Raw genomic sequence first — 14,428 nt, forward strand, 5'->3', positions numbered from 1 at the left:
ATCATTCCCACTTTATTTTAGAGATTCGATAGGACAAATTCAACCGCATATCTGCCCAATACCCCAGGGCCGCATGTCGCATGTTTTTGTGCACGGCTGCTTCAGTTAAGTCGTTTAGATACTGGCTTCATTTTAGGGTATTGTCTAGTCTTAAGGCGATGCACTACGTAGTATGCAAAATAATGTGTTTTTGATTTGAAAATTTGGTCGCCTAGAAATGCTTCAGATGGTTTAATTAAATGCGAGTATTTTTTAGATAAGTCTTTTTATAAGCCCAGAATAATAATGTTTAAGGCCTATGAAAACTACTTTAATGTTCAAAATCTCCTAATTACGAACCCATTTTCGGTTATGATTTTATTGTATAATGTGGAAAGTTAAGTTATTTATAAAATGATTGGAAAAAAATTAAATATTTATGCCTGAACATCCACAGAATAAAATAAAAGGCACTTTTTGGTCATGTTTTTTTCTTGCATATATCGAAACAGGCGGATGGTGTTAAGCGGGAATTGAAAGCTTATCGCCATCTACGTAAGGGGTGTTATTGATAGCGGCTCGATTTACACGACGTAGTGCATCGCCTTAATGAATAACTCTACTCGGGCTCGTGAACTTTACAATGTAAACATTTTATAATATTTTAAAGTAAGAAATCATCATACGAATAACGGTTAGAAATTTTATTTAATTTTTAAACTATAATTATAAGTAATGGTAATTATTACCACATAAAATTATTAACATGCTTTATCGATGCAATCTTACAGCATAAAACCACTCGTCTTCAACTTATTCAAAATACGGTAATTTCCAGTTTAGAATTCACAGAGAGTTCATGAAAACAGTTCGCTATCGAGTGACCTCAAATGCGATATACAAAAAATACCTATTATTATGTACTGTTATTTTAAGGTGAAATGTTTTTTAAACACTTTAGATTTATCAAAATTAATTATTACTACACTGTTTTTTAAGTTTTAGTTCGATTTTCAAAAACGGTTTTCTTGCAAAACCAAACCGGAATTAAAATTTCGAATGTAATTAAGGGTATACTTAAAAGAATTTATATCAATCTGCTCTTTCATAGATGACGGTAATTTATTTATTTCAGGAAAAAACACTTTCCCAAGTTTTTTAAAAACATGAAGATGGATTAATTGTTTGCGCCCATACATACACAATATTATATAAAACCTACTGATAAAAAATATTGCTAATTTATTAAGAATCTCTTCAAAACGGGTTTACAGACCCTTAACGTATGAAGTGTTAGGTTTCCTATCACTTCATTACTATCACTATCGTTTTTTTTTGTAAAATACCAATTAATTGTGACAATGTCTTATTTTCGCATTTCGTCATTATATATTATCAAGACAAACGCAGGTGCATGAACACGTGTTATTATTAAAAATTAACTGTAAGTTTATTAGTAACCGGCCTGAAATCTCGTTTTTAACTGGATTACGAATAATTTGAAGAGATTCTTGAAAAATAAATTTCTCCGTATAGCGGGAGGAAAGGAATTGAAGGAAGGAAGGTGGGGAAGTACCTGGCTATTCAGATCTGGTCACCATAAAACAGCTGAAGCCATTTCAAGAAACGTTTAAATTCCGAGCGAAGGTTTTTCAACAGGACGATATTGAGTGTATCTTCCACTCTAGAACGTGCCGCACACTACATGTTATTTTTGGTGACCGGATAAATCATCAAAATGATAATTCATCACATCTTTAAAAAGTTATATAAAGTCATGGAAAGTGATGAAACAAAAACTTTTTTCATCGTTTCTAATGACTTTATATCACTTTTTTAAAGTGTATTGAATTGTCACTGTGTTGAGTTATCATAGAACCGTTATTTTTATCGAATTGTTTGTGAAATCACACTATGTACGCCGGGATTTGAATTCGCGACCTCCTGATTAGTAGTCGAGAGCCCTACGGAGCCATTTATGTAGGATCACCCAATTTCACGAAAGGTGAATTGCACATTTTATTTTATTATGTTATGTTTCATCGCATCAAACAATCAAACATATTTGTGGTTTTCAACGGGAATTCAGACCGCAACCGTTTGAAAATGCAGAGCGTAGAGCGGCCGAATGCGTATTCATTATAATCTTATAAAAATAAAAATGTAAATGTTCGTTTGTTCAAAATCTTCAGTCTTCGAAAGTACTGCACCGATATCGCTGAAAATTTGAAAGTTTGTTCTTATTAATTCCAGGAGTGTTTAGATGGTGTTAATGGTAGATTTTTAACAGTGACATTGTGGCATACAGTAATTCATGGTGAATAAAGTCGGATACGCCCGAGAAAGACATTAGCAATAGCGAAGAATTGCGGGGTCAAATAGTAATATTATAAAGACAGCGATAACAGTGGTAATGATTTACAGTAACCGATTATACCGACATTCTTAGCTTTATTAGCATACTCGTGCTGAGAAACACAGTAATTTACAGCAAAACTAGAAATATTACGGGTTTTTGTATAATTACACAGGCGGATAATAATGATAATAATAATAATTGGATAATTTATTTAACGCGTTTTTGTAAAAAATTTCTTAAATCGATTTTACTATGGGGTCCTCTGATACTGCATTTATTAGAATATTATTGGCAAAAGTAAATTTGATATTTATTTTAAATGACTGGAGAGTTTAGAACTCTTTAGGACGGGATAATGTTTATGAAGTGGCCTTAAAAAGCTGACAAATTTTTAGTTGTTTACATCTCAGGACATGGCCTATTATATTATCTACCTCATTCCTTTGACAGTAACTCGGTCCAATCGATAAAGTTCACCAGGGTTGTCATTTGATGTTGGGCTCTCCTGGTTCCAAAATGTGTTCCTGGTCCCAATAAGCTGAGGCTTCTTCCCATTGCCACCATAGGTGAAGTGGAGTTTCTTCATCCTGCTTACATTTCCTGCATTTATTGGTGTTTTCCACACTCAGCAGCTGCATGTTGTGTCTCTTGATATGGCAGTGTTCCGTTAGTACTTCTACCAGTTCCCTCAGTGAGTTTCTGTCTATATTGTTAGCAGCGCATTCAAATACTGCCGCCACAGAGTTTAGTTTACTAATTGGCCGCCAGGGGCGCCACTCTCATCGCTGTCGGCCAATCAGGGATCTACACTTCGCGGGTGGTTTGCGGTACGGCCGCCAGAGGCGCTGCTGGTTTTAGGCGGGAGCGACTCCCCCCCCGCCAGGAAGAAGGATTGCAAGCGAGCAACACTTGAGCACAGCCACGCTGAGCGAATACACACCATTTTAAAGTTATTGATTGTAATACCGTGGAGACAAGATTAAAGTATTTCATCATAAAACATCTATTAGCGTTTTATTATTGCTAACATCAGAAGTGGGATTCGTATAAATAAATACTTCAACGTATCAGTTCGCCCTACTGACTTTCCAACCTCGTGTTTTGACAACAAGCGACGCTTTGCGATCCGCCATTGCGCGTCACCACGCTTGTTTTGTGTTAACTGTTTCATTTATCGTGAGCAAGTGTGAAACATTGAACATTTGACATTTCTTATTATTGCGAATCACGATAATGCCGCGTTATTGCAGTGAAGATTCGGAGGAACGCTATACTCCGCCACGCCGTTCGCGTTCCCGCCGAAACTCGCCGAGAAGCCGTCATCATCGTAGATTTCGTACGCGATCTCGTTCCCGATCGGAATCACAACCAAGAAGGACGAACAAGCGTTACCGGGGCAGATCCGAAACCCCGGAATTGGGATTGGTTCCGCATTTCAATCCCGCGCGTGAAAACGCGTATGTGGCGGAATGGATTCGTCAAGTGGATGAGGTGGCCGCCGCGTGTTCATGGAGCGAGCGGCGTAAATTATACCGCGCTACTCAAGCCTTGGAGGGAGAAGGCAGAGCATGGTTCAACCTGTGGACACCGCCCAAGCGTACCTGGAAGACCTTCCAAGAAGACCTCACTTTGTCGTATCCTCGGGAACCAAACTTCTATGCGATGATCGAAGATATCGTGAAGTTTAAAAGCTGCCAAGCGAAATCGCTCGTATTATATGCTGGGCGCATGACCGGCAAAATTAAGCGGCTCGGTGTGAAGCTGACAGAGAGGCAACAGATGGACGTGATGCTAGGTGGCATCAGCGATAAGAGCCTGAGCGTCGTTCTGGAGAGCTGCGAGACGATGCAGTCCCTGGTCACCCAGATGTCACGTCGCTCGATGGCGGCGAGGATCGATGCGCCGGCGGTAAAGCCCGGCCCTACGGCCCCTACTAGTCGACAAACGGATGCGGCCACTAAAAAAGCGACCGGTTTGGTCACCTGCTACAAGTGTGGGCGCACTGGCCACAAGCGCAATGAGTGCAAAAGTGCTGCTAGCAGTGGGCCTTCGCAAAGGCCTAAATGCACACATTGCAAGAGGGAAGGCCACACTGAGGAAACATGCTTCAGGAAGTTGAAGCCGGTGAATTTGTGTGCCGATAAGTTGTTGCATATGACAACAAAATGCAACATTAACGGCACCGTCATAGATGCCATCATAGACACCGGCAGTTCCTGTTCCTTGATGCGGGAGAAAAGAGCAAGGTCCCTTGGCCTGCATCTGGTACCATCCACTGCGCTCATGAGTGGCATCAATGGTGCCATCGTACCGGCAATGGGGCAGACCAAGTGCAGCATAACATCTGAGGGGATTGGAATTCAAATGGAGCCCTTGGTGATGGAAGATAAGGACCTGCCAGTTGATCTTCTCGTTGGAAGAGACATCCTGCGCCACCCCGGTATCGAAGTGTTGGCTGACAAGGACGGAGTAAGACTCCGATACAAGGAGGTGCAGCCCGATCATGTGGTTGCTGTGGTCGAGGTGACTGATCTTCCCACTGGAGCTCTGTCAGAGGTAGGAATTACATCCCTTCATAAGCTCATGAAAAACTATTGGGATCTCACATCCTCCTCCCTTAAAGATATCGGATGCTCTAAAGTCGGCAGCCTGAAGATCTTATTGAATTCTAATGTGCCCATTTTTGTGAGACCTCGTCGATTGTCATTAGTTGAGAGGAACACAGTGAAGGCCATGATCTCGGAGATGATTGAGGCCAACATTGTCCGACCGAGTTCGTCACCCTACGCAAGCCCTATTCTGCTCGTCAAAAAGAAGGATGGCAGTGATCGCCTATGCATCGATTTTCGAGCTTTGAATGGAATTACGGTAAAGGACCGTTATCCTCTTCCGAGGATCCAAGACCACATTGACACTTTGGGGAAAGGCGTATACTTCACTAAGTTGGATTTAATGTCCGGCTTCTACCAAATTCCCATTGAAGAAGACTCGATTGAGAAAACTGGGTTTGTGACCAGTGGCGGCTCGTGACTTTTGGGTGTACTAGAGTGCTAATATTAAAAAAAATGGCATTTCTGATGTTCTTATAGCTGAAAATGATTTTTTATTTTTTTTAGAAAATCTATTTTTTGTATGAAGATTTTCAGGAAATTTCAGTATAGCCGTGCGCCGCACGGAATTCCTGAAAATCTTCATACAAAAAACCAATTTTTCAAAAAAAAATAAAAAATCGTTTTCAGCTACAACAACATCAATAATGCAATTTTTTGTAATATTAGCACTCTAGTAACCCAAAAGTCACGAGCCGCCACTGTTTGTGACTCCTGACGGACATTATGAATTTTTGAGAACACCTTTCGGTCTTGCTAATGCCCCTTCAGTATTTCAACGAACACTTAATAAAGTATTAGCCGATTTAAATGACGAGGTACTGGTGTTCATTGATGACATCATAATTCCGTCGGAAACAGAAGAAGAAGGTTTTGAAAAGCTGGAAAAAGTGCTATTGCGTCTTAAGCAAGCTGGTCTTACCTTAAATTTGGCAAAGTGTGAGTTCTTTCAAACCACTATCAACTATTTGGGCAAAGAAATATGCGCTGGCTCTATAAAACCAAGCAGTGGTAAAACAGAATGTCTCATCAAAGCATTAGTTCCTAAAACTGTGAAACAGCTGAGGCAATTCATCGGCCTTGCCAGCTACTTCAGGCAGTTTATTCCCAACTTCGCAACTAGGATTGGAGCTTTATACGATCTGTTGAAGAAAGATACTGATTGGAGTTGGACTTCCAAATGCAGCGAGGCATTCGAGGATATAAAAACTGCTCTGACCAATAGACCTGTGTTACAAATATATAACCCGGAAGCTGCCACAGAAGTCCACACTGACGCTTCTGCTAAAGGACTGGGAGCAATCTTATTACAGCAAGGTCAAGATATGAAAATGCATCCTGTGGCTTACTATAGCCGTCGTACATCCCCGGATGAATCTATGTATCATTCCTACGACCTCGAAACGTTAGCTGTAACACAGGCCTTGAAACACTTCCGCGTATACCTGATTGGAACCCGATTCAAAGTGGTAACAGATTGTAATGCAGTCCGGGCTACGATGACTAAGAAGGATATTAATCCACGTGTGGCACGGTGGTGGATATTTTTACAAGATTACCAATTTGATATTGAATATCGTGCGGGCAAAAGAGTAGCACATGTCGACTACTTAAGCCGAAACCCTGTATGCTTGACATACGAATGGACTACCCAGGAGCAGCTGTTGGATATGCAAACAGCCGATCCGGAAATTGCAAACATAAAGAATATCCTAAAAAGTGGCAACGAGTCAAAAGACCGCAAGCAATATTTTATTGACTACGAGATAAAGGAAGACAGAGTTTTCCGTAAGACGTCAATTGGTTCTAAGTGGTTCGTACCTAGAAATGCCAGATGGGGCGTTCTTAGGATCCTCCATGACGATAGTGGGCATCAAGGTGTTGATAGAACACTGGCTGCCATCCGGGACAAATACTGGTTTCCGCGGATGAGGAATGTTGTCACGAAATACGTGAAAAACTGTTTCAAATGCCTAGTTGGGAAAAGTGATACCGGTCGAAAGCCCGGGGTATTGCATCCCATTCCCAAAATAGAGATTCCTTTTGCAGTTGTGCATGTGGACCATTTGGGGCCGTTCGTGAAGAGTGTGGAGGGAATGCAGTACGTCATTGCCCTCCAGGATGGCTTCACGAAGTACTGCTTCTTAGAGGCGGTGGCAGAGACAAGTACGAAAGGTGTCATAAAAGCACTTTCGGCGATGGCGTACCTTTTCGGGGTGCCACGGAGACTTGTTTGCGATCGAGGTACAGCTTTTACTTCAAAAGCGATGCGTGCTTTCTGTGAAGAGCATGGCATCAAGCTGACCATAAACTCAGTTTTATTACCGAGGGCTAATGGTCAGGTAGAGCGACTCAATAGAACCATATTGAATACGCTGAACTCCATCATCAGAGATAAACCCGAAGATCAGTGGGTTGAAGCTCTGGCAGCAACACAGCAAGCACTGAATAATGCAGTCAACAGAACCACTCTGAAAACTCCAAATGAGCTATTGATGGGTTATAAGCCCTCTGCATTGTGCGAAGCTGTGTTGGTAAACAATCTCACGCAGGCTGGTGAGAGGCAGGACCTTAAGGTCATACGTGCGGAAGCACGGAAGCTTTTTGATGAAGATCAAAGGCGGCAGATGAAACGTTTCAACTCGAAACGATTCATTAAACCTTCATATCGCGTTGGCGATACGGTTTTAATCCGGATTTCCAAGGGAAATCCTGGGTACAAAAAGTTGAAAGGTCGGTTTCGGAGCTTGCCTTATAAAGTGGTTGAAGTCCTGCCGAACGATCGTTTCGACGTGTTGGGTACCAGACCCAACGGCAGCACTCACAGAGTGACGGTCACATATGAGAATATGAGGAATTGGCCGGCTGAACAAATTTCGGAGTAACGGTCAGGAAGGGCGAACAGTAAAGTCTATTCGTCAGTACCGTTGTGGAGCTGAACAAGTTTCAACCAGTCTAATTATTATTTTATTTTTATTTCAGCAACTGCTTTGAGGTCAAAGCAGTGATCAGTATGGCCGTGTTAGCAGCGCATTCAAATACTGCCGCCACAGAGTTTAGTTTACTAATTGGCCGCCAGGGGCGCCACTCTCATCGCTGTCGGCCAATCAGGGATCTACACTTCGCGGGTGGTTTGCGGTACGGCCGCCAGAGGCGCTGCTGGTTTTAGGCGGGAGCGACTCCCCCCCCGCCAGGAAGAAGGATTGCAAGCGAGCAACACTTGAGCACAGCCACGCTGAGCGAATACACACCATTTTAAAGTTATTGATTGTAATACCGTGGAGACAAGATTAAAGTATTTCATCATAAAACATCTATTAGCGTTTTATTATTGCTAACAATATTGAGTAGTTTCCCGGTTTGTCTAGCTAAGGTCTGGTCCGTTTATGGGTTATATGGTCCTTATTCCGAGTGCCATCGCCCATTCCATCCAGTACTGGGATTTGACCCATCTTTTTGGTGTGGCAAATTAAGTAAACTCTTACGGCCGGCTTCAACATTATAATACTATATAAAAATTCCCTATTTTCCCAGTGGGGTAAGATAATAAAAAAGGAATCTAATTAACACAAATAACCTAAGGGGGATATCAAATTTAAAACTGAAAAAAAATTAGGTGAATTTTTTAAATAAATTAGTCATCACCAAGATATCACCAAGACGATCTGTCAAGTCGTAAATTTCTGTCGAACATCGAGCAAGAATTACGGTCCTTGAATCTTTTTCGCATCGAGCCGGTTGCTCGATATCTAACCTACGATTCGAAGTATGGTACACCCAATGTGGGGGCATCCTCGCTGCAGTTCTTTTTTTCCTTTAATTTCGTCAACAAGACACTCGCGTCCCTAGATAACATTTTCAAAGGCTGTCGAAACAATTTATTTGTAAAACTGATTTATGATTGAATCAAGCGTGCGTGCTTTGATAACATTAATCAAGCATTCATTTCTCATCTTTTCAATCTTCAAGCTCATTCATGTGTGATCACATGATAAGATGGTCTGATAATGTACACAGGCGTAACATCACAGGTAATGTAAACAACACCAGGTAATTTTAATTATCAACACGGCCGGAGCGCGACGCGTTCCACATTTGCCACCGGTGGAAATAGGGCTGCGCCAAAACCAATCATAAATATGAACGCTTTTGCCTCTGGAATACTGACCGTTAAATTTTCTTAGAGATGCAGTCAGAAAGTCGGAGTTTTTCCGCTTTTCAATAAAATTCAAATAAATGGGATATATTACTGAACGTATCCCAAAAATAAAAGTGCTTTTGAAAGGTGATGAAATATGCATTCAAATTATATTATTAGAAATAAATATATAATTTTTCACATTTTTAAATAAAATTTAAAAAGTTCTAATCACACTCACAAAAATGGCTGTTCTAATCACTAAACTAAAATTATTCATAATAAAAAACACATAATTTATTAGATAAATGTATACTAAACATTACTGTCACCTCACTTTTTGATAGTAATGTTTAAAATACATTTTTCTAATTTTACTCGGGAGATATTTTCAATTTGTATTGAGTAATTATTTCTTATAATTATTTGTTATCCTTAATGCTATACATAAAACCTTGTTTTGTAAATATTAGTTTATCTTAAAAAAAACACATGTTTTACAGTAATGTTTAATATACATTTGTCTAAAAAATATGTGTTTTATTAGACAAATGTATATTAAACATTACTGTCACCTCACTTTTTTGTCGTTTAATATAAAAATGACCAATTAAAAAGTTTCATAAAATTTTCGCAAATTGCGTTCGAAACCAATGGTTTCATAGAGGTGTACATATTACTTATTCTGCGGTCAACCTGTATTCGAATGCAAAGCTTGGTGTTTTCTCTTTCTTAAAACGTTTAGTTCATACTTATAACTATAACAGTAAGGGAGACATAACGATTTCTATGAGATATTTCGAAAAAAACATGTAATATAAAATTATTTGACTCGTGATTATAAAATATTTGATTCATTTTTTGAGTGGGATATAACTTTCAAAACCCCCGCTGAAAGACAACCGATCAGAAACAAAACGTTGGTTTAAATGGCTTTTTCCCATTTTTTTATCAGATCTGAAGAGCCAGGGAGGTGTACCGAACCTTTCTCTTCCCCATCTCCTTCCCTTCCCTACTGCCTTCAGCCCCTCAAAAATTGATAGTCGAGAGCAATTAGGACTCTTGTGCAGTAACATGTCAATAATAAATTGTTTTTTGTGATATAAGTCGAGGTAAAAATAGTTATTATTATGTAAGTACGTGCCTACTCACCGAATACATTGTTTCATCCGCTAGAGAAAAACAAATTAATTATGAATAATACTCCCCTTTTTGTATATCAATAGAATTATCATTAAAAAATAATGTAATTTATTTAGGTACTTATATAATCGGTAAGTGGTAAGTCGTTTCAGTCCAGTATGGCGGCACTTTATACTTGGCGACAATTTATGAATTGTACTCGTAATTGATCGACAACCCTATGCGGGTCGATCTCCGATCTCTCTGACGGAGGTCATCGACTTGTCAGAGTTCGTGTGACGGTTACGCTTTGATCTTCCGCACTACAAACACTACACATAGTGCATATTGCCCCACACATAATATATACTCTCTGCTCTCTACACGGAGAAATATATCGCTAATTTTATTATTTATTATTTTATTTATTTATTGGATGATTTGTATAGCGCCGCTTTTGTGAGATATCACCTCAGGGGCGCTTTACAGTTAATGCAGATATTACAAAAAAAATATAAATACTACAAATTGAAATTGAAATTAAGTTAAATAAAATGAAGTACAGAAACAGGTGACACGAAGATGGATAATCTGCTGCAAGAATCCTAGGTGGTGAGGAAATTGGACCAGCTGCTACAGCGAGAGAGTGCACCGCGTCCACCAACAGTGCCAGCACGAGGTTCGTCATCCGTCCAGGTATGTGTCTGATGCTAATAAAGCGCTGACACAATGTCCTCTCATGGATTCCAGACCTTGGCAGCACCGCTGTGACATTCGACGAAGGTAGTGGATGGAGACTCTGCAGCAAGAATCCTAGGTGGTGTGGAAACTGGACCAGCTGCTGCAGCGAAAGGGTGCACCGCGCCACCAACAGTGCCAGCACGAGGTTCGTCATCCGTCCAGGTATGTGTCTGCTGCTAATTAAGCGCTGTCACAGTATCCTCATATAGATAACAAATCTTGGCAGCACCGCTGTGACGTTCGGCAAGTCTATCTCCTTGTACATTTGTTCCTGGTGATTATGTTAGTGGTGCATTGTTCCGCAATAAAAGGCAACGGAAGGGATAATAAATTACCCTGGGCACTTGTTCCGACTTTCAGAGTTTCCAAAATTTCCATTGAAAACATCTAGCGTACCTACAGTTACCGATTCTCGTCCCAAGTTCAACTTCAGCGAATTTGGAATATTTTTTAGCACATTTTTCGATGATTCATTTTTAAAACACTGCACTCTAATCACATTACTATAAAGTTCTGATTACTAATTGGTAAGTTAATTTAAAATGTTGATTCACTGATTTTTAAAATAATTTCAAAGGGATGTTGCCTTGTTTCCCTTGAAAATACAAAAAAAAACACAAAGCTGTTCTAAGACGGCATGACGCGTCCAGCTGCCACAAAGGGCGCTAACTAATCAAATTTATTAAGAACCTCTTCAATTTATTGGTAATCCGATTAAAAACGGGATGGCAGGCCGCTTGCTGATATTTTTTTAGTAAATTCGTAATAATATCGGAACGCTTGTATACGCACCTGCGTTTGTCTTGATAATATATGATTTTTAAGATCGTGCAAACTGTTTTACTGTTTACACGATAATAAAAACATATTTACTTAGACAAAGGTATCAGCTGTAGGCAGACTGATGGAACAATACTAAGTTGGTGATCGCGCTTTCGGAGCATCTGGGCCGAAGGCTTGGAATAAACTCCCTCCGAAACTAAGATCCATAACAAGTCCAACAAAATTCAGATCTAAACTAAAAACTTACCTTTTTAAGCTGTCATACCATTATTAAATATACCGTTCCTCATAAAAAGTCCAATTATATGCAATTTTCTAATTTTATCCTAAATTCTGTATCTAAATTTAATTTAAAGTTAATGTTAATTAAGTGTTAATCTCAAGTGACCTACCAGCTAAGTATGGTACTGTATATTATCTCCATATATAGTTAGTAGATTATTGTAGAAGTTGTCACGTAACGAATCGGACACGTTCAAAACTCCCGCGAATTCAAATTAGTAAGCGGTGGTTGTTACCATTGTCACTGTGCGCGCGCACCTGCCTCGCGCCCGGCCAAGTTGGTAAAACTGCTCCACGCCACACTCGCCGGCATTCAAACCACCAACGGCCACACTCACAATCTAGCTTTGGCCCTGCCTACATGTCCGTTCCGCTATCAACGAGGACGCCGTGTTTGCGCGCCTAAATAAACGGCCGCATTGTACAAGTATTTTCAAAGCCTGTACCTAATCGCTGTGCCTACTCACCATGGAGAAATGTACGCATAATAGCGCGTACAGTACGGAAGATAACCCTCCTTTTGTGGTTCATCATGTACGCGAAACCTACTACAGATTCATGTAAGCGGACTAACTATCTTTACCTTTTATGTGCCTTTTGTGACTTGATCTATGCCTACACCCACGCTTGCCAGCCAGAACCTAAATTATCAAGAGAGATTGTTCCTAACGAAACGCTAGGGATATTTAGGATGTAAATGACCCATCTCATTTGTGTACCTGTTTGTAATTGTGCTTTGTGAATATACCATCATACCCCATTAATGCGTTTCCTTTGACGAATTCGAAGTGGTTTGTTTGTTAATCAGTTCCCCGTGTAAAAGCAGAAGCTGACCTGACCCCCTGATGATCATGACCTCACCTTCTACCACCTGAGCTAACGCCGATATGTACTAAGGCACCCTTTTTGCAATGGACCTCTCACAGGGAAATTGCGCCCTTTTACACTGTCGCCGAACATGGGGCAATTTTTTTTTTTTTGTCATCCCTTCATAAGCCAACAATAGACTACCTCGTGTTCGTCAATTGAAATTCTATTCATGTACATTATTCTTGTAACAACATGTGATTTCCTTAGCAAATGTCTACAAACCGTTTTTTTTGGTGCGCTCGCAAAAAACTGGGTTCACAAAATGGTGGCCGCGCGTGCTCACACCTTGCCGCGTATCGTGAACACTCACGACAACTACAAACAAACACAACAGAGTTGTTTTTGTTTCTCAACAAGCAATAAACATCACGAATTCGTGTTTGTTTATTTGTTTTCAACGCCCATTTCAAAACCGTAATGTTCCCTTTCACGTAGCGAACATTACCAACAAATCACCTTCCTTCAACTAGTGTAAATAAAAACACGGGTTTGTCTCAACACTAATTATACATTTATTCCTAATAAATTATAGGTACAACTGTTTTTTCCTCTAGTGCGCAAATACGAGTGTTAACCTTCCAAGTGCCTTCGACGAGTGTTAACCCTCCAAGTGCCTTCGACAAGTTTTAACCTTACAACAAGTGACGTGAAAAGTGAAATTAAATTCATTCCTTTTCTTCAACACCCTCAATTTCAAATCAGTAAATCTGTGGTCAATTTTTTCTCAACAAGTGAAAGTGACTAGTGAAACTAAAAAACACAGTTTTACAAAGCAAAGTCCTGGCCAATTTTTCTTCTCAACAAATGAAAGTGACTAGTAAAACTAAAAAACACAGTTTTACAAAGCAAAGTCCTGGCCAAATTTTCAAATTTCAAAACACTTCAAAAAATTCCGGAACACAACCATCTTCCTTCTTCAAACATCAAGCAAACCTTCAAAATGGACTCACCCACTGCACCTACAGAAACTACATTTGGTGTAATCACCAACATTTTCCAATCAAAAAGAGCCACCGCATCTGCAGTCGTAAGCCTTTTGGAAAAACACATATTTATACCTTACGGAACCCCCCGTACAATTATTGTGGATAACGGAAAACAGTTCATCGCAACTGAATTTAAGGAGTTCCTGTCCAAATACGGCATAAAGGACATTTTTTATAATACTCTCTACACACCACAGAACAACACTGTAGAGCGTTATAACCAAAACATCAATACTGCCCTGGCTATCCTAGTCGATAAAGACCAACGCACTTGGTGTAAAAACTTGGAAAAAATTCAAGCAGCTATGAACAACACGGTAAATCTTACAACCGGTTACACCCCATTCTTCCTCAAACACGGCATGGAACAAATTGTCCACGGCTCTCTACATTGGAATATTGATTTTCCATCATCGGTCCCCTCATCTGAAGACCCTGTAGAAACATATGCCCACCGCTTAGAAGAACTCTCTGCTATCTACAGCGAAGTAACAGACGCTTTATTACTGGCCCACCAAAAAAGTGCGGACAGATACAACTTACGCAGGAAACATGTCAC

General features: G+C 40.1%; 2 protein-coding genes across 2 annotated transcripts in view; one reads left to right on the plus strand and one right to left on the minus strand.

Moving 5' to 3' along the window:
* Positions 1-14,428, minus strand: part of LOC149420122 (uncharacterized) — a 200,531-nt gene that overhangs the window by 143,892 nt on the left and 42,211 nt on the right. The gene's annotated exons all lie outside the window — the stretch shown is intronic.
* Positions 3,400-8,254, plus strand: LOC149420123 (uncharacterized). Its single transcript, XM_089637176.1, has 2 exons — positions 3,400-4,894; positions 7,930-8,254. Exons 1-2 carry the CDS (start codon positions 3,572-3,574, stop codon positions 7,939-7,941), a joined length of 1,335 nt encoding a protein of 444 aa, XP_089493302.1. The 5' UTR covers positions 3,400-3,571; the 3' UTR covers positions 7,942-8,254.

Source organism: Hesperophylax consimilis, chromosome 11 (assembly GCF_061612785.1).
Source record: "Hesperophylax consimilis isolate HC1 chromosome 11, BYU_Hcon_1.0, whole genome shotgun sequence".
Lineage (NCBI taxonomy): Eukaryota > Metazoa > Arthropoda > Insecta > Trichoptera > Limnephilidae > Hesperophylax > Hesperophylax consimilis.